The sequence below is a fragment of the Triticum aestivum genome, chromosome 4D, assembly GCF_018294505.1.
Source record: "Triticum aestivum cultivar Chinese Spring chromosome 4D, IWGSC CS RefSeq v2.1, whole genome shotgun sequence".
NCBI classification, from domain to species: domain Eukaryota; kingdom Viridiplantae; phylum Streptophyta; class Magnoliopsida; order Poales; family Poaceae; genus Triticum; species Triticum aestivum.
In genome coordinates this window covers 12827865-12852619 of record NC_057805.1, presented here as the reverse complement: position 1 = coordinate 12852619, position 24755 = coordinate 12827865, and the positions used below count along the sequence as shown (strand labels likewise).

Sequence of the window (24755 nt, the reverse complement as noted above, 5' to 3'; positions counted from 1 at the left end):
CTGGACAGTGACAGCCATTTTGGCATGCTTTGTATGTTTGTAAGTACAGAATACTCTAGGCCGCATGATTGTGACGTCCATTTTGGCATAGATACAATATTGACCTACCAACCGGGAATGAGTTGCACTTTTGGTGTTTGGTCTAGACAACCATTTCATTTCATTTTGCTTTTGAAAATGAGACACCCCCTTCAAATCTAACCTCGTTCCGATATAAGAGTATGTTACCATAATTTAAACTTCTTGTTTGTTAGAAGTTGATCTCATGTATTGGAAAATATAATCCTACAAAGTGTTGCGCATATCACATCATGTTATGGAATGCAAATTTCGAAACGAATGGTGGGCAGCAATTCATATGGCTCCTAAGCTCGCGTGCTCCCGTATGGAAATAAAAATAGCATTTGCAAGTAAAAATAAAAATGAAAGGATGCGCGCATGTAAGTGTTTGGGTACTTTTTCCCGCAAAAGAAATATGTGTTTGGGTACTGTGTTTCTACGCGCATGTAAAACGTAGAAAAATAAATACTTAAACATTAGCACACATGATTTTATTTAAAACGTTTTTAAAAACTCAAGATCGTTTGCTTTCCGGTACACCTTTGAAATTATAGGCATGAGCATGAAGCAACAGTATGGCTCCAATCCAAAGCTCATATCAGTTCCACTCTTCCTTGGACAAGTGTAGCCTGGTTCTCCATTTTTCCTTTTGGTGCCATCACCGGAGAATCGCTTCTCTGCTCACGCTTGATCGACTGGTGGCCATACTAAAAGTTATACAGAAGCTTTCGGATTCGACTCTTGGTAGGAAGCGGCGAGCCTGGACACGTACGTGGTATTCGCACTGACCGAGTGGTCAAGATCATCGTTGGATTATGCGACACCCAAGCAAGTGATAAGCTCCAAAGATCCTCATGTAACAAAATGAACAAAATCATGTCTCCAAACAGAGAACACGGCAAATGCACGTACGTCTCAGGATTATGTGACACCCAAGCAAGCGACGCTGCAGTCTCTTTCTATCCATGGTTCAAACTTTTGTTTTATTTTATTTTGAAACCGAATCCATGGTTAAAACTAGACGCTCTAGTATTCTAGAAATGGGCTCTGGCCACCAAAATCGATGACGGTGTCGAGAACCAATTTGATGGTTAGCGGGATCAAACCCCTGGTTTCACACTTGTGTATGTTCACGTCAATAGTGAGTCGCTGCGGTAACTTGTCAACCTCAATATTTGCCGGCTCGGTCTTCTGAAGATGCTCATAGGGGTAGAGTGCACGCGCATGTGTTCATAGAGGTGAGAATGTGAATGTGTTATATAAGCGTCTGCGCCTGCGTTATGTCTCTGGAAAAAAAAAACAAAACAAGGTGAGAGGGCTTCGAGACCGCCCAGGTGGGCAAAGCGCACAAGGCTGCAGTAACTAGGCAATAAGTGAACGGTGAACATTCGCGCCATTGTGCACAAAACCAATTGAGTGTTAAAATGACGATTGCTCTGAGCAAGAGGGGCATGAAAGGCGCAGTTTGTTATTCTTGTTGAAAAGTCACAAAAAATAATAGTGCCCAAGATACACATAAGTCTATCACCATGAGAAGGCAGAAAGAGACCCCTTGCCCCGTGTGTCATTTTTTTTTTTTTGCGGGAACCTGTGCATCATATTTTATCTTGCTGGCCAAAAATACTCGGCATGAAGCACCAGATGCTTCCAGGCCAAAATGCAAGCAAGCAACTCCTGCTCTGCAACTTTAAGTGAAGTTGCCCTCCACTTCTCATACATATCCACTTTTTATGTTTAATTTTTAATTTCCAGAGAGCTGCTACGTGTGCAGACCACACATGTACTCTCTTGGTTCCTAAATGTAAGACATTTTAAAGATGTTAATGTTGGAAATATGAGCAATTTATCAAATGATTTTATTAACAGAAATACTAGATAAAGCATGACTAATATAGCCGCGATAAAGCAAGTAATGAAATCTGACGGAGAGAAAGTAAATAGCATCTGCATATATGAACTTGAACTAAACACATCTAGAACAGACACTAGATGAAGTTGCATATATGAAGTAGAACCTATCATATGTAGGGCAGAAACTAGAGCAAAGAACTGTGTCATGACATCTAACAGAAAGAGCAAGAACACGTACGGGACAGCAGCAGCAGAAGCACTGGACTTGGGGTCGACATCCTCTCCAGCCATGTCGTTGCTGAGGTAGTCGACGTCGGGGAAGTAGTCGTCGGAGTCCGTGATGAAGAAGCCAGTAGTCGCGCAGAGCGCTCCCCAAAAACCTTATCACCCTTCTCCCGTACAGGACTCAAAAGGTGCGGTTCCGGAGGCCTACTGTCCCGACCTGCGGTGCACGCTGCAAGCCGGGATGGGGAAGAACGTAGCAGCAGTGCAGTGCTCGGAACTTTGTGGCGAGAGGAAGAGGAGCTTCTGGTGTGTCTCTCTGGAGAGGAGCGACCTCTCCCTCTCTTATATAGGCACGGGAGAAGGACGCGCCCATGGAAGGCTCCGGCAATGAGGCGGACCCCATCAAGTGGGACACCTTGTTGTGCTAGGAGGAGGATAACGACGACCTCGCCCTCCGTGTCGCGCTCGAACGCTCGCATGTGGACTATAAATAAAGAGAAACAAAGTAAGTAGTGTTACCATTTGTTGAAAAGCATTGCAGACATCTCTTGCCATTTGTTTCTCCTTAGGGGTCAAAAGAACAGGGATAACATACCTGCAAATAATAACATACGAAAATAAAAGCAAAATAAGAAAATCAGTTGGAGAATAAAATTGGATTCATTTAAGAAGCTGAACAGAATGGGACACCAGGGTCCATTGGATGGAAGTAGATTATGTCAAAAAGGTCGGTTTTCGACAACCATGTGCATCTCCTGGTTTGTGTGCTGCTTAACAAATGTGATTTGTAGAACATAACCTCAGCACTATTAACCGATGTGCTGCTTAACAGATGGAGTGGACAGGGGACAGACGAGAGATCAGAATGGAACATCCACGGGAGAAAACAAACGATCGACGGCCGTCCATCTAGGATCGCACGTCACATCGTATAGGAGAATGAGAGGCCTCGGTCTTGGTTTCGGAGTAGCTACCCGGTGGACAGTTTGAACCAGAATGGTGAGCGTGAGTTTTGGCAACCTCCACACAAGCGCACCCTAAGATTCCTCAGACGTCTTAATCGCCCCAGGACCCCCCAAACAGTGAGCCATGTGAAACGTGACCGATCGTGAGCAATATCCGGACCAACAGCATAAGCGGGGTTGCCTCGATAGCAGTAAGCACATTACATGGCAGTGCTACAAGGCAACACGGCAAGCGCTATTTGATCGCAGCAGCACATCCACCATAAGGCAACAATTTTACGAAGCACCACTTCCCAAGGTTGGATACACGCAGGCACTTCCTAATCCAGCGAGTTTTGGCAACCTCCTCGCAAGCGCACACGAAGGTTCCCCAAACGAAGAAATCTTTTCGAGACCCCAAAAGGTAGTTAAGAGACCCGATCTTGCTGGCCAAAAATACTTGGCATGAAGCCCCAGATGCTTCCAGGCCAAAATGCAAACGTGCTTTCTCTTGCATATCCACCCTTTTTATTATACAAAAAAGGGGATAATATGTTACTTGAGAGAAAGCATCGTAGCACGTCAGCAATCAGGGCCTAAATACTTGTCCAAACTAGTTTGTAATGACAAGCAGAAAAAGAATTGAGCAGGTTTCACAAGTCACTATACCTTTGGCCCTCTTTTTACCACGTCAACTTTTTGTTTTTAAGATAAAATTGTTCTTTTATCAACGTTATACTTCATTCAGTTTGCATGTTCAAACAGCCAACTCTGCTATTAATGTTAGATTCCTCCTCTGAGAATTATCGCAATAGTATTACATTAGGAATGGTACTTTTTTTGGACGGGAAGCTTACTTCATGATCCTGGAAAGATGGCAGAAAACAAGATGCAAGTTCCTCATCATCACCTATCAGACAAATATCTTTGAAGATTTGCCTACAATCATGCTCAAGATAAAGATGCCCGGCAAAAGTACACATGAGATTCATCAGTTTCTAAAGACGTTACCAAAATTGCGCAAATGGTGTTGCCACCAAATGTTAACAAAGAGGAATGAATATTCACATGAAGTTATTTCTGGCAATTCGCAGCCTTTTCAGTTATTTTGCCGTTAGCTGCGCCCTTGTGAAAAGGCCAGAAACTAGCCAGCCGTTCAAGCACCCCAGCGCCCTTGGAGAAGTATCCTAAGGCTTGTGGAGTAGCCGGGGGAAAGTCCTCGGGGGGCATGGCGAATGGCCGCACCATCTTCTCAAACTTGTCCAGTGTCAGGCAAGAGCCAACTTCCTGCAGTCTCTCAGGCCCCATTATCGGCAGGGTGTGCTCCTGGAGCAATGAAGATGTTTCACTGGTTTTGTCCTGGACCAACCATACGCTCTGTTAGTAACCTCGAATGCGTGGAGTACGAAGCAAGCAGAGACTTCTGGATTGTGAATAGAGAGACGTGGGTGAGTACCTCGAGAGGGCTGAGATCAGCGCCACGACTGAATGTCATTTCGATTCGGAACCTTTTCTCATCTTCTAAAGGAACCTGTAAATAGTAGATTTGGTGAGCATCAGAAGTTTCAAAGTACACGGATAATACCAATATTGGCAAAGAGCACCTATATGGATATTCTGTGGAAATTACGACATAAAGTATGATGCACATATGTACATGCTACAAAATCCGATGAAAGTTACAACCAACTTTCCATGTATAGTAGTAACATTATGATAGGCATGCTGGACGTATAGCTAGAGGCAGTAGGGAAAAAAATACTCAAAAAGAAAGTGCACTTTTATTGCTTATCACTTTGTGAAGAATATAGTGAAACACTTGAGAGAACTGACACCAATACCATTTCAACTAACATTGATCTCCCTCACATCACACAATTCCATCCTTGCAGACACTACACATGACGTACAGGATAGGAATATTTGGATGGAAAGTAGGTTTGCCATCAATGCAAGATCAGATAAACAGCTGAGCTACCAGCAATCCTATTCTCAACTTCATTACACGAGCAATTGAATGGTTCTAGAGCGTCCATGCATCCATAAGTAGGCTAAGGCTTTTCCCGGCAAAAAGGGTCAGACTACAAGGATAGGCCACTGCTTAGTCACATACTCACATAACACCTTATTGATCGGAAATGACCCTATCATAAAGTATTATCAAATAACCATTTTCATGACATTTCAAAAATAACAAAATCCTAACTCATTTGGAAAAATGACTTGCCTACTATGCCATCCCTGGTAAATGGTAACCAGAAATACAGAAATACGAACAAAAACTAAGACACTTGGATACATACCCTGTAGAGAAGACAAACAAGTTCAAAGTACAAGATTCAGGAATCAGGACACACCAGTTCAGTGTGAGAAATAACAAATATTGAAGAGATTATGTCACTTGGCAAAATCAATAGATGATTTGATGCCCAATTTCATATAATGATGAAATACAGAGATCCCAACATAGCAAATGGAGATGGTATATTAGGTTGTAGTTTTTCCCATGACTGAGGAATGAAGAAATATCTAATTGCATTGGATGCTATATAAAATCACCCCTCAGTCCATCAGTGAAATGACACTGCACCAGACAATTGGCAAGCAACACTCCATACTGCATACATAACTAGCAATAGTGACAGCCCCCCCACACAACCGAGTTATTTTGACGGAAAGCAAAACAGCTAGTTTAGCACCAAAGTTCCCCTCAATTGTAATTAATACAGGTTTACATGAGTACTGCAAGTAGGGCATTTGAGCACTGAAGATAGCTTTCTGAAGAAAAAGGATCAACAATACTTCATTCCCACGAGAGTATTTGAGTAAGTAAGATAGCTTTTTCAAGAAAAGGATCAACAATACTTGATTCTAGTATAAGGTTAGCAAACTTTCAGCTCAAAATCTTTTGAAAATGCTAACAAATATAAATAGTAGAAATATGCAGGATTATTTATAATTATAATATAATAAAGGTGAAGACTGTTGATAGACATATTGAGAAATATCCTTACCTCTGTATTTTCGAACATTCTAAGCACGATATTGCTCATGTAATCAAGTTCCCTGGTTCTATGTAGTCGGTCCAAAGTACTTTGGCAGACAAGGCTATCCTCTCCATGTAGAGACTCATCCAAGTTGCAATACCGAAGGACATTCATCAATGAGTGTATATGGGATTCCTGGTGGAGAATTGCACATGTCAACACTTGGATTTCCAAAATGATGATAAGAACAAAGTACAGAAGTGCTCTGGTGTACCGATGTGAAATAAAGCCTTGTGCGGACATGTCGGTCTGGTGTCTTCACATTTGCATACCTGAAATGAAGTATATTGGAACAATAAAATTGTATGCAAATCAGTACAAACTTAATGTCGCAATAATCTGAAAAAACATGCACGCACTTAGGATCTAAGCGGTATTTAGTTTCTCTATCGTCTTCGTCTTCTTGGTCCATTGACTTTTCACTCGTGGTGCTAGATCTTCTTCCATCCTCATTTCTTACTTGAATCTTTTGCTGGTGCTCTACTTCTTTTGTTGGTAGGAACAAAGCTTCATCTTCAGTAAACTTCGGGTCAGCAACACAAATAGCTTCTTCACGAGTGTTCCGTAAATCAATTAGAACTTTTCCCATTAACCGGCGTGCTATCTAGGAAAGTCAATAAAAGTGAAGAACACATAAATAATTCATCAGCTGGAGATACCGCATGCATAGTATGCATACGATGTTCTACAACGACGAAAAAAGACAGTGCACGTCTAGCTTGACAACAAACCTTCGATCCAATTTTTAGTTTTTGCTTTGGGTTGATCCCGTACTCATTTGGAATAACACCATCAGCAAGTAGCTACAAAAATCAGTGTTAGATAAGGTTTGAAGAAAATGTAAAACACTTCAGAGAACTTATCAACGTCAATGAACTATCAGCAAGTTTGAAGCTACAATGGATCGTAGAGCCTGGGCAAATAATTAAGGCACTGAGCTAGCTTCCGTTTGCCCATTAAACTACCAACAAAATTTGCACGATTTGCTCAAATTCGTATGGAGCTTCCTTGGCTGAGCCCGGGCAGCTGCCCAGGGTCGCCGGGAGCTAGCTCCGCCACTGAAACTGAATGTCCTACAAAGGATCTAAGAAAGAGAAGGAATGTTAAAACACATATTTACGTAGTCTCCCTCACAGATCACTTCAACTTAAGAATTGTATAAAGGGCAGCCGGTGCATGTAGCTCCCGCTTGCGCTGGGTCCGGGGAAGGGTCCGACCACTTTGGGTCTATTGTACGCAGCCTTTCCCTACATTTCTGTAAAAGGCTGTTTCCAGGACTTGAACCCGTGACCTCATGGTCACAAGGCAGCAGCTTTTACCACTGCGCCAAGGCTCCCCTTCAACTTAAGAATTGTATAATCCGTTAAATTGAAATGAAATGGTCATAATAGTCCAATGATTATGGTTACTTTAAAGATTCAACATATGTGCCTCCAGTAAGCAGGCAAGGTTCTATCCAATACAATGATACAATAGGGTGCCTATCCAAACTTGTGGCTAAAAATCAATGAATTCACAGCTTTGGTGAAATGATATCCCCAAAGCTTTGCTTGTCATACGTACTCAGTTGCTTCCATCAAAATAATGTGGCTATATGAGGTAAATACAAAATATATGCTTAATCAATATAACTTCCATATAGAAACAAAAGAAATATCAAACAGAAGAGTACGAAATGTAAACTTGCTTACTTGAGCAACTTTGTAAAGCTCTTCCAAACCCTTAAGATTGAGATGAGCATTATGCACGAGGTCATATCTGCCATGGCATTCAGTAATTCAGTTGTAAGTCTTCGTGTTACGCCAATTACAGATTGTTGTATTACGATGATGGTGTAATTATTCTCAAGGTGAGCATATTATGTATAAGGTGAACAACTGCACACACATCAATTTCTAACTTTCTGAAGTTTGTTGAGCTAGTTTTGTTTCTATGTTTTGGAACTTTAAACCATGGATATCTTCATGTCATATTAAGCATTTATACACCGAAGGGGCATTGATTGTTTCAAATGGATGACAAGAATTAGGATGCAAGCTAGTATATGGGAAAAAGTTAATTTGCCCTCCTTCAATACGGAGATCACTTACTTGCACGAGTCATAGACATCTGGAATCTGTGTAATGTCAAATCGGCTGCACAGTGATTTAAAAAGCACCATGAGTGAAATAAGCTCAAAAGAAAACTCAAAAAATTGATTTACAACATCAAGAAAAATTCTGAAGGTGAAGCACTTTACTCACTCCTTTCTTTCATTATATAAATCTCTCTCAAGTTTTTTCCACCGAGCAAACATCAAGAGGAAGCTTTCACTACCACAAGGTAAACCAGCAGCAATACGAGCAGCGTCAATTGTTGTTTTCCCAAGAGCTTTTGCTTGGTCGTATCTAGAAAATGAGCTTGTCAGCGCAAGCTTCTCATCTTCGCCTTCAGCAAGCAGCTTGACTTGTGCAGTAACTTGTTTCGTCAACGTGGCCTAATCAATGTACAATAAGGAGACAGAATTATGTAGTCATTAGTTGCAACGTAAAATAAAAGTACGCAGCTTAGAAATTTTATCTAGGACTGACACCAAACATTTTTTGTACTGAAACCCTACAGGAATCGACTATAACAGACAAACACAAAGACAGGAACTAACAAATTTAATTATGTGCAAGAATTTTCGAAATAATTGTCTGATGTTGATGCAACTAAGGCAGAAGTTGTGTGTGCATCCCTAACTCCATATGACAGCACACCCTGCACTTAGGCAACAGACTCTGATAATAGACCTACATGCCAACTCACCAGCAGACAGCTGTTACATAGTGCACCGCCACAAATTCTCAACTTTCATTTGCTTAGCTTAGACTGGTTATCTTCATGATCCCACCAAAGAGTTGGCACATTGGGTGCGATGAATCTATAGTAGTGAGCTTTGGGTGTCACCAAACAAATTTTCTTAAAATTATTTGAATGGCAAAAGACCTACCCAGACTTCTTGATATCTTATTGAGGCAACTCATAAAAATATTGTTTGCATCATTATGACTTGAAGTACAATTAAAAAAGTGACAAAAATATTTTTCATCATGAATTATTCAAAACAGTAACTGCAAGTGCATCATTGATAAATATTGTGAATAATGCTAGATATGCTTAAAACAAAAGATTTATCTTAGATCCAATCAATATACTTTACCATCTTAGGAAGAAGTTCAGAAGCATTTGGAGGCAATCCTGCACCATCAACCATCCATGGAAACTCCACCGATCCATTGGTATTCTTTGCTTTAGCATTTGAAATGATGATTTCATGCAATCTAGCCTGAAAAGCAAATTAGTTTACTGAACACTAGCTAACAATAAACGATGAACTAAACTCACATGATATTTAAGACAAGTAAGAGGCAGCGGGAACTGGGAAGATGCTAGCTCTTCAAAGATATACGAGTTTAATATACAGTGGAATTTAGGATTTTCCTATAACTACTGACTGAATATCACATCACAAAGCTTCTGAAGATTGCCAAACGACAGTAAGAATTATTGAGGTAGTAGTTAGATTCAACATTCATGGGTGTGAAAATTTAACAGAACTGCTTGTGGACACAGCAGTTCATAGAAGCTACATACTTAAGAGGCAACATTATCATCTCCTATATGTTCCAAGGCCTAAACAATGTGGAAACTTTGGCATGGTGGGATCTGCCTTGAGCTAAAAACAAATAGTGACATAACTGTGCATGTGCTGCCTTTTCCCGGGAACTTTAGACACCCACTTGAACCCAAGTGAAAAATACAGTGTTTTTATCAAATTTTGAAAGCAAACCTTAGCTTCATCCATCTCAATGCTAGCATCTTCCAATCCATCTAGCATAGATGAGTCTTTACTTACTAGAGAGACCTGAAAAAGTTAATACAAAAGACAAATTTGTGAGAGAGGTGAAATTAAGGAACAAATGAATCTGCTAGAAAACAAGCAACAGACCAGTATGGGAGTTAGTTGTCCTTCCAAATCAAGAAGACCTTTCGCAAATGCTGCAGCAGACATCTGACATGTACACCATCAGAAACAAATGAATCAGGATTGACTATTAGCATATGAGAAAAAATTATGCATGCTGTATTTTGAAATGAGTTGCTCAAACCCCAGTCCTAGACAGAAGATACACTTAACATAAGCGAAAGAAAATAAGGACAAGATCGAAAGAGGAAAAGGAGCTGCTCGGCAGAAGGATCCATGACGGGATCTGCTCAGTCTTCCTCCTGCCCCGACACCCTAGCCTTCTTCACCAACATCGGCACCCCAAATAGCATAACATGCCTACTATTATCAGGGCATCTCATGCTGCCATGGATGTTACTGAAAATATCAGGAATAAGAAATAAAAAAATCAAGGTTTTCCCATGCTCTCTTCACTATTGTCACCAGTGAAAACATCAGCTTTGGCACACTCAACATTTTGCTCGAGGCAAACTTCCTCCAGGAGAGCAACCCAGGAGGCCCAAAGTTCCTTTTCTAGATACCTGACTGCTCAAGTCTCACCTTAAGATTTAAAACGAGACCACCCAGGGACCAGCCCCAAGTAGCATTTTATTACAGAACAAACTACAAAGACAACATCATGAACCCTGCTAAGGTCTCAACTGCGCGGGTGGACAGCAAGCGCACTCACACTGCTAGCCAGCCGAGCGATGCTCGGATCTCCATATTGTCCTACGCTTTTCGTAGTTTAAACATACACAGATATCGAGCTAGTTACCACAGCACAAAGTATTTGATTTCTCACTAATCACCATTACATAGCAAGAAGCATGAACTTTTGCAACCTAAGTTGAAAATATCTAAAAGGATTTCAAAGGTGTTATGGATTGAAAAGGACGACTAAAAGAATTACCTGAACACGTCCTTCATCTGAACTGTATATTTTCAAATCGTGTCTGTACGTGCTATGAAGGCGAAGCAAACCTGTTCCTTCCCCTGATTCAGGATTCCATGCTAGTCAGAATAACATTTTCAAGTGCAAGACAAAAGAAGTTTCATAAGTACTAAAACAAGTGGAAAATATAATAAGCCGAATGGAGTTTTATGATCGTTTATCCGTTTTACGTTCATTATAAGCTGCATGACATCTAATGACCCCAACAAAGCACTAACCACACTTAATTCCAAGTTCCCACCTTCGTCGCCTATATCTAACTTGCTTGGCATATTAGAATATTTTATAACTAAAATTGTTGGAGCTATAAAGGGGAGCCTTGGCGCAGCTGTAAAGCTGTTGCCTTATGACCATGAGGTCACGGGTTCGAGCCCTGGAAACAGCCTCTTGCAGAAATGCAGGGAAAGGCTGTGTACAAAAGACTGAAAGTGATCGGACCCTGCGCAAGCGGGAGCTACGTGCACTGAGCTGCCCTATTTAAAAAAAATGTTGGAGGCTTGGAGCTATCTAAGTGGCATGAAGTTAAAGGTTAGGGTTTGGTTGTTGATCCATTAATCAAATAAATTAGGTCGTAAGATCAAATCAAGAATTTCATTATATCCATTTCTTATACCTTCTATTTTATATGATATTTCATAAGAATAAACCATAGGGATAGGGTCTAGAATAGAAGTAATAAAGTGAATAAAAGGGGGGGGGATCTAAATATTGCTAATATATTAGGACCATCTTATTAATAATTCTAATGAGTTATCTTGGAATTTAGAATCAAATAAAAAAACCTATATTATATTATGCTCAAGGAAAGTAGATAGAGATGACCATCTTATGCCCTCAAAAACAATATTGCTAATATATTAGGACCATATTATGCCCTCAAAAACAATACACTAGTTTCTTAAATTTAAAATTAAAAAAAATCCTTACGTCGAGAAATATTTGTTTTTCAAGATAAACACATTATGGTGAATTGGTGATTTTTAAGTTTAGGGAGCAGACAGGAACACATTATTAGGAACACTCAGCTATCACCATCACTTCTCAAATTCCAGATCTTCAACGCAATTTTCTCTTGAGAACATCGTTAGAGATCACACAAAATTGAACCAAAATAAATATTTTCTCTCAAGAAATCCAATACTTTACTTTTTCATGAGATAATAGAAACAACAAGAATGTGAACAATAACCTGGATAAATGTTGTTTCTGAAAAATCTTCCGAGTTCTTCTGCCTGAACAAAAATCATTAAAAAAATGCCATTACAATAGATGTATGTTGATTACTAAATACTAATATAGATGCATGAAATTTGTTCTTCCATCATGTCAAAAATTGACAAGTAGCTTGCCTCACTGAACATAAGAATATTTGAAAATTGAAATGACAGAAATGGCGGTTGATAAGAGTAATATTATTTAAAGATCCTGGTCACATACACTATTGACTACTATAGTGATTGTGAAAGACAAAAAGTAGTCTTTGTGCTAGACTGGCAACAGTTTTTGCTGCCCTATCTACCAAACAAGAAGCTATGGACCAAAATGTACTACTACTTCAAGTAACAATGGAAAAGAACTTCTCTAACTCATAGATTACGTCAATCTACACAAAGATGATGACTATGCTTGCATATGCTAACATATGGCAGGTACTGAGAATGCTTTGAAGTTATTTCCTAGGCCCAGCATGCAGGAGGGCGTGGAACCATTACAATAGTTGCTCCTTTACTTTAAAGCAATCATGGATTTGCAGTTCTCAACACTAGAGCTTGTATTTACATAACGTGTATCCAAATATCATTGATTGTGGTTCTCTGCACTCTGCAGAGAAGAGACCCTGTGGTCAGTCACTTGGCTTGCATTGTGCCCAGGCTTTACAAAACATTTAGCTCTGCCACTGGTAACCGAGCATAGGAAAAGGCAAAAAAGTTGCCAATGTAGTATTCCTCTAAACATCTGCACTTCATGACTGGGTGTTACTATGCTAGTTATAATAAATTACATTTGGAAATGAATAGCTCGAACGAATTATCAGAAAAGGTTGACATAACAAAGTAAAAAATTAGAAGTACAAACCTGCTTTCTCCCAGCATGAGTGAGTACACCACCATATTTCAGAATCATCAGGGCTTCTATTGGCCGATCCTCTTCACCATCACCATTGTGCTCTGGAACTTTAATCCATTTAAGTGGCTTTAGCTGCACTTTCCGATAAATACCCGAGAAATGCCCACCCTAGAATTGCAAAAAATAGTACAAGTAATTAGTTCTGGCGTTCATTAAAAGATCAGTGCAACGTCTCAATGGCATATGTCAGCATCCATTAGAAGACTGAGTGGATACATATATATAGTACAAGCAGTTGTGTTCTTTTTCCAGTAAGCTTGTTATGGTACTAGATAAAGATATGCAAGACAATTTAAAAGGTTGTATTCATTCATTTACAACAGGGAAATAATAGGTGAACAGATTGGCACGTATAGTTCTTGCAACAGCATGCAAGTCATACGGAGAGACAGAAAGGAAGAAATGATCAAAACATTCGACAACTTTGTTGATTAAATGTTTAAAAGTAGCAGCAGTATACAGCATTCATGCCTGCCAGTATGAGTGAATATCCTGAATTGGCAGCAAAGACTACTAGTGCACTCCTGCAGTTAGCTAACAGGAAGCACACTGGATATATCCTGATATCCATTTGCTAATACCATAATAATGAAAACCGTCTAAAGGGGCATACCTAGTACAAAGCAACAGCTAGGAACAACAAACTACTTTGGATAAAAAAAATGTAACTTAAAACATAAGTTTGTCCAAGCACATAGGGAATTTGAACTTGAAACATTTTACTGATGTACTCCCTCCGTCCCAAAATTCTTGTCTTAGATTTGTCTACATACTGATGTATCTAATATTAAAACGTGACTTGATACATCCGTATCTAGACAAACCTAAGACAAGAATTTTGGGACGGAGGGAGTATATAAAATAAAGGGAATATCCTTTTATCAAATTTCCGGGTTTTTTTCTTATCTCATACCAAACTGAAGTGGTTTGTATGGTTGCACTAGCATAGATATCCAACATTTAACATGTCACATGACCATAGCAAATGTGATGGACAGGAAGATTTGAATAAACAGACATCACCTCCTCCAGTACTGCTTTGACTTGACGAAGCTTTTCAATATGCTCCAAATCTTCAGCATCACTATCACTCTCCTGACCTGACCTAAAAGATACACAAAACAATTCCAGATTTTGTCATGAAAGTGCAGTAGAACAAACAAAAAGATCGAACTTACGTTGGGAAGCATGTTAGATTTAAGTAATTTAGCCATTTAGTAAATACACAAATTATTTACTTCTTCCAGCACATGATACCTAGTTGGTGGAACAAGTTGTCTTGTGGCATCTAGCAAGTCTTGTAATTGTACTGCACTTTTCAGTTTTGTCTGCCAGGAAAGCACAAAACTGTCATACAATTTGAGCACCAACAGGTTAAGACTATTATTTTTCTAACATCACCAACAGGTTAAGATTTTTTTTTCTAACATCACCAACAGGTTAAATTAAAACTTGAGATTAAACAAAGAGGATACCTCAGCTCTTGGCTTTCCACCATTGTACTTCAACATCAAATTGAGAAGCTTTTCCTCTGTAACTTTCAGTTTCACCTTCTGCTTTGGTGTCCGATCACCACTAAACAGATATGTGATGTAAGGATATAGCACTAACTCGCTAACAGCAACCATTCATAACAGTAAAACAGCGGTAAAAGCCTTACTGGCGTATCACAACAACGACGCAGCGTAGTTCTTCTGACTGACCGAATGTACCAATGATCCCACTTCCCTGTCGTGTAAGGCCTTCTGGTGCTTTAGATTTCCAAGGAAGGGTTGGAGGAATGGTTGATGAAAGATGAGGAGCTTTTGCATCAAGAAATATTTTTCGCATGATGCATGCAGCATCGTCATAATACCTGAATCATAGAAAAGTTTGTCCAAACATTTCAGCGCACATTATCATACACATTCTTCAAAAGTAAAGAAAATGAGAATCAAGGAAATCACTTGTAAGAGTTTTTTACAAAGCTCCATCCATTAACATCACAAACGTATGATCTTCCATCGCACCTTAAGAGATCAAAACCACAAACCTATAGAAAACAACACAATAACTCAGCGGACAAATAATTAAGAACTAATATGACAATGAGAAACGGTTATCAGAAGAAGAAAACAGCATACATCATGCTTAGAAAACATCATCATATACTATATGAACATAATCTAATACTCCATATTGACTTTCCAAAAGATGGCATGTAAGGTTTGTATACGAGATTCAACCAACTTGCATCGCTATCTCAAAGTGTCGTATTTGGTTTGTTGTTTATTGTCAAAAGCTCCAAACATGAAACTGGTTATTTAGTTTAACCATGATTGCCTATTGCATAAGGGGAAAAGCCAAATTTCAATCATGAACTCTAGCAGAAGTTCACTTTTGAACCCTAAATCCTATAACTGTGTGAAAGCAACCATTAACTATTGAAACAGTCTATTTTTCAACCTCAAGTGGTTCCACAAGTGGTTTTCGCTGACGTGGATGCCGTGAGTCTACAAACTCATTGCCACATCACTGAAATGTCATGGCATTTTTTCTCAGTTTCCCCTTTTTCTTCCATCCCTGGTATTTTTTGTGAAAAGATTTTATCCTAATGCTGTAATTTTTTAGACTGCTTGTTCCATAGTGTTTGTTTTCATAACAACCGAGAAACCACAATCCCATGTTTCCAAGCACTCTCTCTCTCTCTCTCTCTCTCTCGGTCTCTCCCTATCAATGGCACTGACAAGGAGGACACGTGGCATCCACGTCACCAAAACTAGAACCACTTAAGGGTGAAAAGTGGACTACTTCAATAGTTCAAGGTTGCAGTTCAAACGGTTTTAGAGTTTAGGACTGATGAAAAGTGAACTTGTGCTAGAATTTAGGGGGAAGTAGATTTTTTCCTTTCCTAAATGGCCTACAGTTGACAAGATCAGTTGATCAGGAAAAAATATAGCCATTTTTGAAATAAGAGAGAACCACAAAAAAGATGAAACAAAATGCTTTCTGACAGTCCAATGCCCAGCAACATGTCAGGCAAAAAGGATAACAGATGATAAAATTAGTGGGAATAAGAAAGGAAATGCTAAAGGTACAACCAACAAGAATGAAAAATGAAAACAGGAGATAAGAGACACCTACTTAAGTAGGAAATGTATAGAATGGTATGAACAAGCATTAAAACTCTCAAAACAACGTACGGCACACATGTACATTTAAAAAACAGTACTCCCGCCGATCCAAAATAAGTGTCATGGTCTTAGTTCAAATTTAAACTAAAACCACGACACTTATTTTGGATTGGAGGGAGTATTAGATTAAGAGCACAATATTTGGCACCATTAATTAGTTGTTGAATTATTATAAAATTGAAGTATTATGAAACTGAAATCAAGTATAAGACTTTAGGTGGAGTAGATGGTTTTTCTTTTCTGTAGAAAGTGAAAAGTACAAGTCAAGTTATATAGCCATGTATTTTGATTGTCGAGTTATAAACAACTGGAGAAATATTGTACAAAAAATATTAGGAAACTAATAAGATTATAAGCCCATTACCGCATGATTTCAATAATTCACTATCAGACAAAATAAAATAATAATTGAGGTTAAACTATTCATTCCAGGGACAACTATAAATAAAGAGAAACAAAGTAAGCGGTGTTACCATCTGTCTAAAAGCATTGCAGACATCTCTTGCCATTTGTTTCTCCATAGGGGTTAAAAGAACAGGATAGCGTACCTTCAAATAATAACATAGGAAAATAAAAACAAAAAAGATCAGTTGGAAAGTGAAAATTGGATCATTTAAGAAGCTGTACGGAATGGGACCAGGGTCCATGGGATGGAAGAAGTAGATTATGTCAAAAAGGTCGACCTAATGGTTAAGAAATAGCATCCAATAAACACACACAAAAATACAGTTTTCAACAACCATGTGCCACAAAACGCAGGCCAGGCTGGATAATCTTTTTTTGGAAGATAACTGTAAGAGAAACCCTGACAGTGTAAATAGGACCTAAGTTCGCATCCGTGAGGACTTGAACCTGAGTTGTGGGATTGTACATCCACTCTCCCCATGCAGTGAGCTAGGCTTACTTCCTGACATATGTACATCTCAGCAAAGACCTATTAGTTTGAACTTTACATGTGTTATATTATCCACTGTTTGTAAAGCGTCACTTAAGCGTCAGAGCGCCCTCCAGGCTCAAAGCGTCCAACTCGCTTTAGACATGTGTCTAAGGCATCCTCCTTAGACATTAAAGCGTCTGAAGCGCCCGCTTAGGCGTCCTGATTGGCGCTTTAGTGCAGAGAGGACACCTTAGACTTGCCAGGCAGGGGAACAGAGATTTCTGGCGGGGGAAAAGGGCTGGGCGGGAACACAAGGGCGGGAAAACTGGGCTCACAGTGGAACAGTACAGGAGGGGGAAGAAAGAGAGAGAACCAAAACCAGTGTGTGCAAATCTCCAGGCTTTCAGCTCTCTCCTCCCTCCTCTTTCCTCTGGCAGCAGCTTCCTCAGATCTGCACCAGCTTCTTCCTCTCCGGCCACAGATCCTCCCCCTCCTCCTATCCGGCTGTAGCTCCTCCCCCCTCCTCTTGCGCAACCACAATGTATGGCGCCTGCCCTCTCTTCTCCACCTTCCCCTCCCTTTGCTCTTTCTTCCATGCTCAGATCTGCACCAGCTTGTCATGCCTTTCCTGCTCTGTTATGTGTTATGCTCTATGTTTTTAAGGCGTCCATAAGGCGACGCCTACCCCCCCCCCCCCCAGCGCCTTAAAGCGAAGCGTCGCCTTAAAAACATAGGTTATGCTATGCACAGCTCCTCTGCTGTTAGGTGCTGCTACTGCCTCTCTTATAGTAGTTGGCTAGTTGCTTACAGCTTAGTGAATGGATTAGAATAATGGCTACTAATGCATATGTGCTCACTGGTGGATTAGAATCAATGTACTGTATGTCTCACTAAATGGTACTCTATTCTACTGCCCATCAGGTTCAGAGTCTGTCTAAAGAGCCGCCTCGGTTTACGCTGTAGCGCTTAAGCAGTAAGCCCCCCCCCCCCCCCCCCAGCGCCTCGCTTCGTTTTACCGCTTTAAAAACATTTATATTATCATTCACTGGGCTAAGTGGCAAACATAGCAACATCTATGGGAAAGTTTCCATACAGAAATGTACATTAAATTGGAGTTTTACATCAGTATTCACATATAATCATATAAAGAAACATTCCATGGATAGTCAAAAGATAAACTAGGGAGTATCTGAATCGTTGTTGAAAACAAGAGTATCTGAATCTGGACTATGCAAAGAATATGGAAGAGTGTAATATCCAGACTATATGAAGGATATGGAAGTGTAATGTATTACTTCTTTCCCGTCAGGATTCCTCATAACAACACCATCAACAACTGGTGATTTGCGTGCCTCGGCATGCGCATATCCTGGGCCAACTGTGTAAACCTGAAAAGGCGCGTTTTAATACTTCTAGCTAGATAAAGAACAATTTGTAGAGTAAATATTGCATGACACAATTTACGTCATGAAAGACTGTCTAGCAACTAGACAAAGCATACCATGCAAGGATTAAGCAGTGACAGCGTGCATGTCATTGAAGTATACATTAATAAGCACAAGAACCAAGTAGTGACAGCGAGCATGTCTTTAAAATATACGTAAATAAACACAAGAACTTCAGAAAGGCATCTTACTTTCACATCTGTCCCACCGGTAGGCATGAATTCCTCGTAAATGTAAGATCCCTCACGCCTAACTCTCCTGACATCAGGATGAAATTCACTAGATCGGTTACCAACCTACATTTATTCAGCAATATAAAGAAGTTTAGATTTGCATCCCAATAAAAGAAATGTTTATAAAAAAATACATAAGGCATAAGGAATTTTCTCAGTTTCCTGTTCTGCTTTGTTAAGTACTTAAAATGACAAAAGATGAGCTAACACTTCAGTTCTACACAGGGAAATTGCTTATCTATATAGAAATATTTTCGTCAAGGAGGGAGTGTCAAGAGGATTGTGTTTAAGCCCTTTACTGACCAAACACTTCGACTTTCTACCTATTTCGCATAAATTTAAATTGCAGTACTTATGAATGGTAACCGACCAGACAATGGCTCTGATACCCAAATAGATAATTTTTAAAACCAGTAATCTAGCTCACTCATTCACTCAAATCCTCCAAAATTCATGTGTTTATTTGCTGTGCACCATCCAAAGGCATCACCTGCAAAGCCCCTATGTTTTGAAATCATGTATCCGTTTCAAAAACAAAACATGTAGGAATCTACAGTGACATCTCAACCCCTGCATTTTTCATATTCCAAAGGACCCAAATTTTGATATGCTCCCAACTCCCATCACATAGATAAATTGGGTAAATAAAGGTCCCAAGTGTCCCAAATTAAAGAAAACCAAAGCCCAAACCAACAACTTCAAGATTGAAGTCCAAAGTATTATTGTCTTATTACGTTATTTTATTTCCATAGTTCAAAGCATCTAAAACATGGATAGACAGCCCTGGGAAACAGATTATCGTAATAAGCAACCTACGTCCAAATGACATGCTGATTTAAAAGTTTACCTTACGGAATAGTTCTTTCATTCCACCACCAGCAGAATTAGGATAATAAATCATTATTCTATGATCATCGCCTGGATTAAAAACAAAAACAAACGAAATCAGTGGCATATAAGTATATAACTAGTCATTTCAAGTGAATATAACCTCATAATATGTGTATAATCAAGAGGCTAATAAATTGTAGTCCTACGGACAGACCCTGAATAAAAACACAATAATAAAAGAATCACATGGCATATAACTCTACAACTGAACTTGTTATAAGAAAATGATAACCTCATAATGTGTATTATAATAAAGAGACTGAATATAGTTCTTTGTTCACTCTCAAACTTCTTCTGGCATGCAGCAAAATCAGCACACTACTACACCAGTACCATTAAGAACTAATTCAGGACAAAGAGGCAAATATCAGTGTAGAGAATGAAATTGATTTGATAAATATTGAAACATTACCATTAGCAGGTTTCTCCACAAAGGGCTTAAGAAATCGCTTTCCATGGATCTCCACAAAATCTTCTTGCTCAATGAAGTGGTCTAGCTCTTGGTATGGATACTCTCTATTGACAAGAGCATAATTCGGTACAGGAATTCCATACTTCTCAAGATGCTTATGCATAAAAGTGATGGCAGTTAGGTCAGTTTTTCCACAGAAAAAGACACAAGAGTAAATAAGAAAACATGAATAATATTCAGCAGACTGTTAAAAATCGGTTACCGAATGAAAGGGGTAACATGCAATATAACAGTGGCTATCAATATTTAGAATGTTATGGTATGTGATAGCCATATAACATACAATATTTAGGCGTTAAAAAGAAACATACAATATTTAGAATGCTATGGTAAGGTCAGTGGCTATCAAAATTAAACAGCTGTTACATAGCCAAGCTGAAACTGATTTAGGTCAAAACTCAACAGAAACAACTGTCAGTATTCTTGACGCTTCAACACAAGCATGTTCATGTGCTTCAAATGTACAAAGAACATGTTCGCTAATAATATACTATTGCTGACTTTCAGATGAATATCTGACATATCACAACCACAGGGCACACAAACAAATGATAAGGCTTTGTTGCATGTTGTCAAATACTACTTGAATCCAGAAAACAGAGTTTTCATGTCGCTGACACATGGAGACAGTGAAGGTCAGAAGGCTCTTTACAGGACAATTGTGCAAACTGAAGATGAGGGTTTCCAGAAAGTTTATATCCTAAAGGAAATATAGCCATAAGTTGGAAAAAAATACAGTTATTTCCCAAACTATAGTAAATAGCTGATTTGATAACATGCAGAAAAATATCTCCATTGAACACAAGGCATATACAGAAAAAATACAAAAGTTGTGCTGGAGTGTATTTGATCACAGAATGAAGACTCTGATCTACTGTGTGCCAAAGAAGGTATTGAATGAATTCTCCAGTGGGAATAGTACCTCGTATACTTTTCTACGGTCATGAAGGAGGTATTGCGGCTCAAGTTCATTCACTAAAAATGGTCTAGCAATCAAACAAAACAAAATTGGTGTTAGAGAATACAAGTTAACTGGAAGATATGAACAAACTAACCTTAAGAATATTAAACAGAGAAGGTAACCTCTGTCCACTTCAGAGATAAGGTTTTGCCATTTACAACGTGAGGTAGTACTTATTCAAGTTCTATTTTCATAACTTAGTAGCAAAAATATTGCAGTGATTGCACGAATAAGTGAAAGTCCCACTTTCTCGTTGCTTTCTTTTGATCAACTCACATTCACTGAGCATGGCTCCTACAGGATCAATAATGTAATTGTTTGTTGTGTGTTTTGACTGACAGTGTCAAGATATATACAGAAATTTTAAAAAGACATTAGAAGCCACAACATTCTTGAAGATTGATTAGCAAAACTTTGAACATAAGCCCTTCACTTAAGCATGTATGTATGTATGTATAAACATTAATCAGAACATAAGGTTAAGAACTGAAAAATGAGCGAAATACCAAATAGTTTGAATATGCTCTGCTCTTATGTTCCTAGTGCTAGATGTTCAAACCAGCATAAATATTTGCGAGAACAACATTAAGACAAGATACATTAAGATTAACATGAGACACTAGCCTTCAGACACGTTATCCCTTGAAACAAAGGTGTTTGATAAAACATGAAGATATGCCTGGACCTACAGAACAAGCGTGGAGAGAAAGTCCAACCATACCTTCGTAAAGCTGCATAAGCCTGAGCTTTCTGAAGAGGAAACCCAGACGAACAGAAGGCAATCAAGCAGTCACATTTTGGCCAACTGAAAATCAATTGTAGCTAAGTGAGATGTTGCTAGTAAACATACAGGCTCACATGCATTAGGTTTTATGGCCTTCAGTTAAAAGGTGTACTGAAGTAATATGGATAGACCTCTACTAAAAATGAACAATGATTAAGCTATCAATAACCTGAGTTCTCATTACATACATCTCAATAGGATCCTCGAGAATAACCTTATCTCCAAATATTATGATCTGCAAAATAGTTAAATGAAATGCAGAGTGATAACTGGTCTGATCTCTGAAAGGCTCCAGCAACAGGCAAGGTTACCCTTACCCCTGAAGTAGAACCAGAACTTTAAATTTGGCAAAAAAAATGATAAATTAATTAAAAGTGAAGTTCGTTAAAACTAATACGTTAGACAGTACAGTGATACTGAGATAGCACTAGATGAAATTAATTAGAAGACCAAAATAATACAGTGTGGATGTGTCAACAAGTTTCATAAAATTATTTAAGATTTCTGTTAAAAAAAATAGCACTAACAAGTTTCATAAAATCTTCACAATACAGGAGAAGCATCAAAGAGGAATAGTTCGATATTTCTGTTAAAAAAAGAGTTCGACAGCAGTGTCACGGAGGTGCTAGTAAGTAGTAACCATGCACCTTCCATAGATGGACATGAGAATATGAGACATATCGATGGACGGATCAAAGCAAGAAAGAATGAGTGAAGCATGTGCTGCTGCTTGAATTATTATACTACTAGTAACAAAGCATAAAACATGACGAACTATTCCTACTAGTACTAGGCCAGGGCCAGCCTTGGAATAAAGTGGATGGTCAATGACGTGGTCCCCCCCTAGGAAGTTGAGATACCAATGCATCAAATGAACTAATATAACGTGGTAGTAGACCAGATCTGACCAAAAGTTGAAATTCCCATTGCATTCTAGGCATTATTTATTGGCAAGGAATCCTGAGGAGCCATATCCAGCCATCACTGCGTAGCTTATAGTACGCCCGTACCATGAGTCAACATTTGGTGCAAAAATTATAAGAATGTCGAGCACTGAAGCGCGAATATTCAGTTTTGCCGACTACGGTGCTTAAAGTAATAGTCCAAATAAAGCACTCCACCACACAAGAAAATTTGTCAAGATTCATCATGTCCTGCAGTGATCAATTATATCAAGTGCGTGTTCAGGGGCCTATTTGCCATAACCCGGAAATTCGGGGACAGACCGCAAAAGCAACGACCACCACATATGACATGATGGGGACCGCGTGTATATTATTCAAACAAAAGATGCAGAATAAATTGGTATCCACAGAGATTCACGGATGTCTCGCAATAAGATATTTCGGAAAATCTGAGAAAAAGAAACCACATCACATGCGATTCTCCGCCGTCCACTCAATCTCCGTGGCTGGCTGGCTAACTTGCTTCAATCGCAGTACACTCGTTTCCGCTTTTTTCGCAAACTGATGGCGCTGAGAAAGAGAGGGGGGAATGCGGGCGTGGGGAAGGGGAATCACTCGGACGTACCTCGAATTCTCCAAACGCGCGGAGCCGCTCGAGAATCTGCTCCATCGGGGAGCAGAACACCTGGGGGTAGGTAAATCGGAACGGCGGTCAGAACAAAAACTGTGGAGCTTCGCGTGGGAACATCGAGAACACGGAGCGATTTAACGGCGGATCGGAGGGGCGGAGCGACGGGGGGGTGGAGAGACGGTGGAACGCCGAGAAGGGAAGAGAGAGGGGAGATCCTGACCTTCTTCTCCATGACGCAGACGCCAATGGCGACCCTGTCGGCGGCCCCAGGCGCCATTGCCGCCGCCTCCAACCCGATCTGCCCACGGGGCGTGCGCGCGCGCGAGCCCGGAGGGCTCCGCGGGGTCCGAGGTCGGGGCGGGGAGGCGTGCGTGCGTGTCCCGGCGAGATTTGAATTCGCCTCGCGGGGTCTGGGGTGTTGGGGGCTCGTCGCAGGCGGCGGTGGCGGCTTCGAGTCAGAGGGGGGTGGTCGGGCAAGGCGGGCGGCTCTTATCTATCGGTTGCGCACACAGTGGGGTTGGGGTGGTGGTGGTGGTGCCCAGCCGAATTGGGTAATTGGGTATTGTTCATGCTGTGGGCACCCCGTTATATCCACACAAGGGCACCTCTTCGGTTTCGGTTTTTTTAAAGAAAGTTTTCAGGGGTTTTTTTGTTACCTAACTGAAAATTAATAATGTAATTATGACACACAACAATGATTACAAAGTGTAATCCAATCACACACTACAATTGATGAGGAGTGGTGGCGATACTCTAATTGCGGAAGCTGAAATCGACGGAAGCGTTACCGCCTCCTCAGAGAAAGGGGTGGCGCCGAGATTAAGATAAGTGATCGATGGACCTGGAAACAACACAACGCACATGTTTTCGAAGGGAGGAAGCCGGAAATCCGAAGTCTCTTCGCTTTCATCTGGTCGAAGGCACGTTTTTAGATCTCTACCGAACATATCCTGCTCCGGCTGGTGGTGCCACAAGCCTGGTTTTCTATTTCGTGCGTTGTGAGATGAGGTGCTGATGAAACCATCTTTAAGTCATGTGCACATTTCTCAAAAAAAAATGAGTATCACTAAATTAAAGCATTTTGATTTCCAAAGAGATGTTGCATGCACTTTGGCGACAGGGAGCATAATTTGTTTTATCCAGAAAAATGCAAAAAAAAAATACTACTTTGCCATCATGAAACATTCTGGTGACACAAATAAAA

The 24755-nt window shown here is 39.9% G+C and overlaps 1 protein-coding gene across 2 annotated transcripts; it reads right to left on the bottom strand.

Annotated features, from left to right (window-relative positions):
- Positions 1-3953: 3953 nt before the first annotated feature.
- LOC123095731 (inositol hexakisphosphate and diphosphoinositol-pentakisphosphate kinase VIP2) lies at positions 3954-24078 on the bottom strand. Of its 2 annotated transcripts, none has more exons than XM_044517288.1 (30): positions 23772-24078; positions 23546-23605; positions 22204-22250; positions 21953-22036; positions 21193-21256; positions 20211-20364; positions 19755-19825; positions 18866-18970; positions 18525-18617; positions 16826-16900; positions 15126-15211; positions 14840-15034; positions 14655-14754; positions 14437-14507; positions 14203-14284; positions 13129-13287; positions 12242-12284; positions 11011-11093; positions 10101-10163; positions 9942-10016; positions 9312-9437; positions 8371-8603; positions 8218-8262; positions 7819-7885; positions 6859-6930; positions 6487-6731; positions 6342-6399; positions 6095-6262; positions 4537-4611; positions 3954-4439 (listed from the first exon to the last, which is right to left on the bottom strand). In XM_044517288.1, exons 1-30 carry the CDS (start codon positions 23826-23828, stop codon positions 4155-4157), a joined length of 3141 nt encoding a protein of 1046 aa, XP_044373223.1. In that variant the 5' UTR covers positions 23829-24078; the 3' UTR covers positions 3954-4154. The 2 variants fall into 2 exon arrangements, with proteins under 2 accessions (XP_044373223.1, XP_044373224.1); XM_044517289.1 differs by having other exon boundaries at positions 22185-22250; positions 23772-24041.
- Positions 24079-24755: the final 677 nt, after the last annotated feature.

Coding starts and splice junctions, on each gene's coding strand:
- LOC123095731 (XM_044517288.1), bottom strand. CDS start 23,828: ATGGCGCCTGGGGCCGCCGACAGGGTCGCCATTGGCGTCTGCGTCATG. Junction 13,288..14,202: donor TCAAAGCAGTACTGGAGGAG/GTGATGTCTGTT, acceptor TTGCAATTCTAG/GGTGGGCATTTCTCGGGTAT. Junction 6,931..7,818: donor AGCTTTACAAAGTTGCTCAA/GTAAGCAAGTTT, acceptor TGATTTTTGTAG/CTACTTGCTGATGGTGTTAT.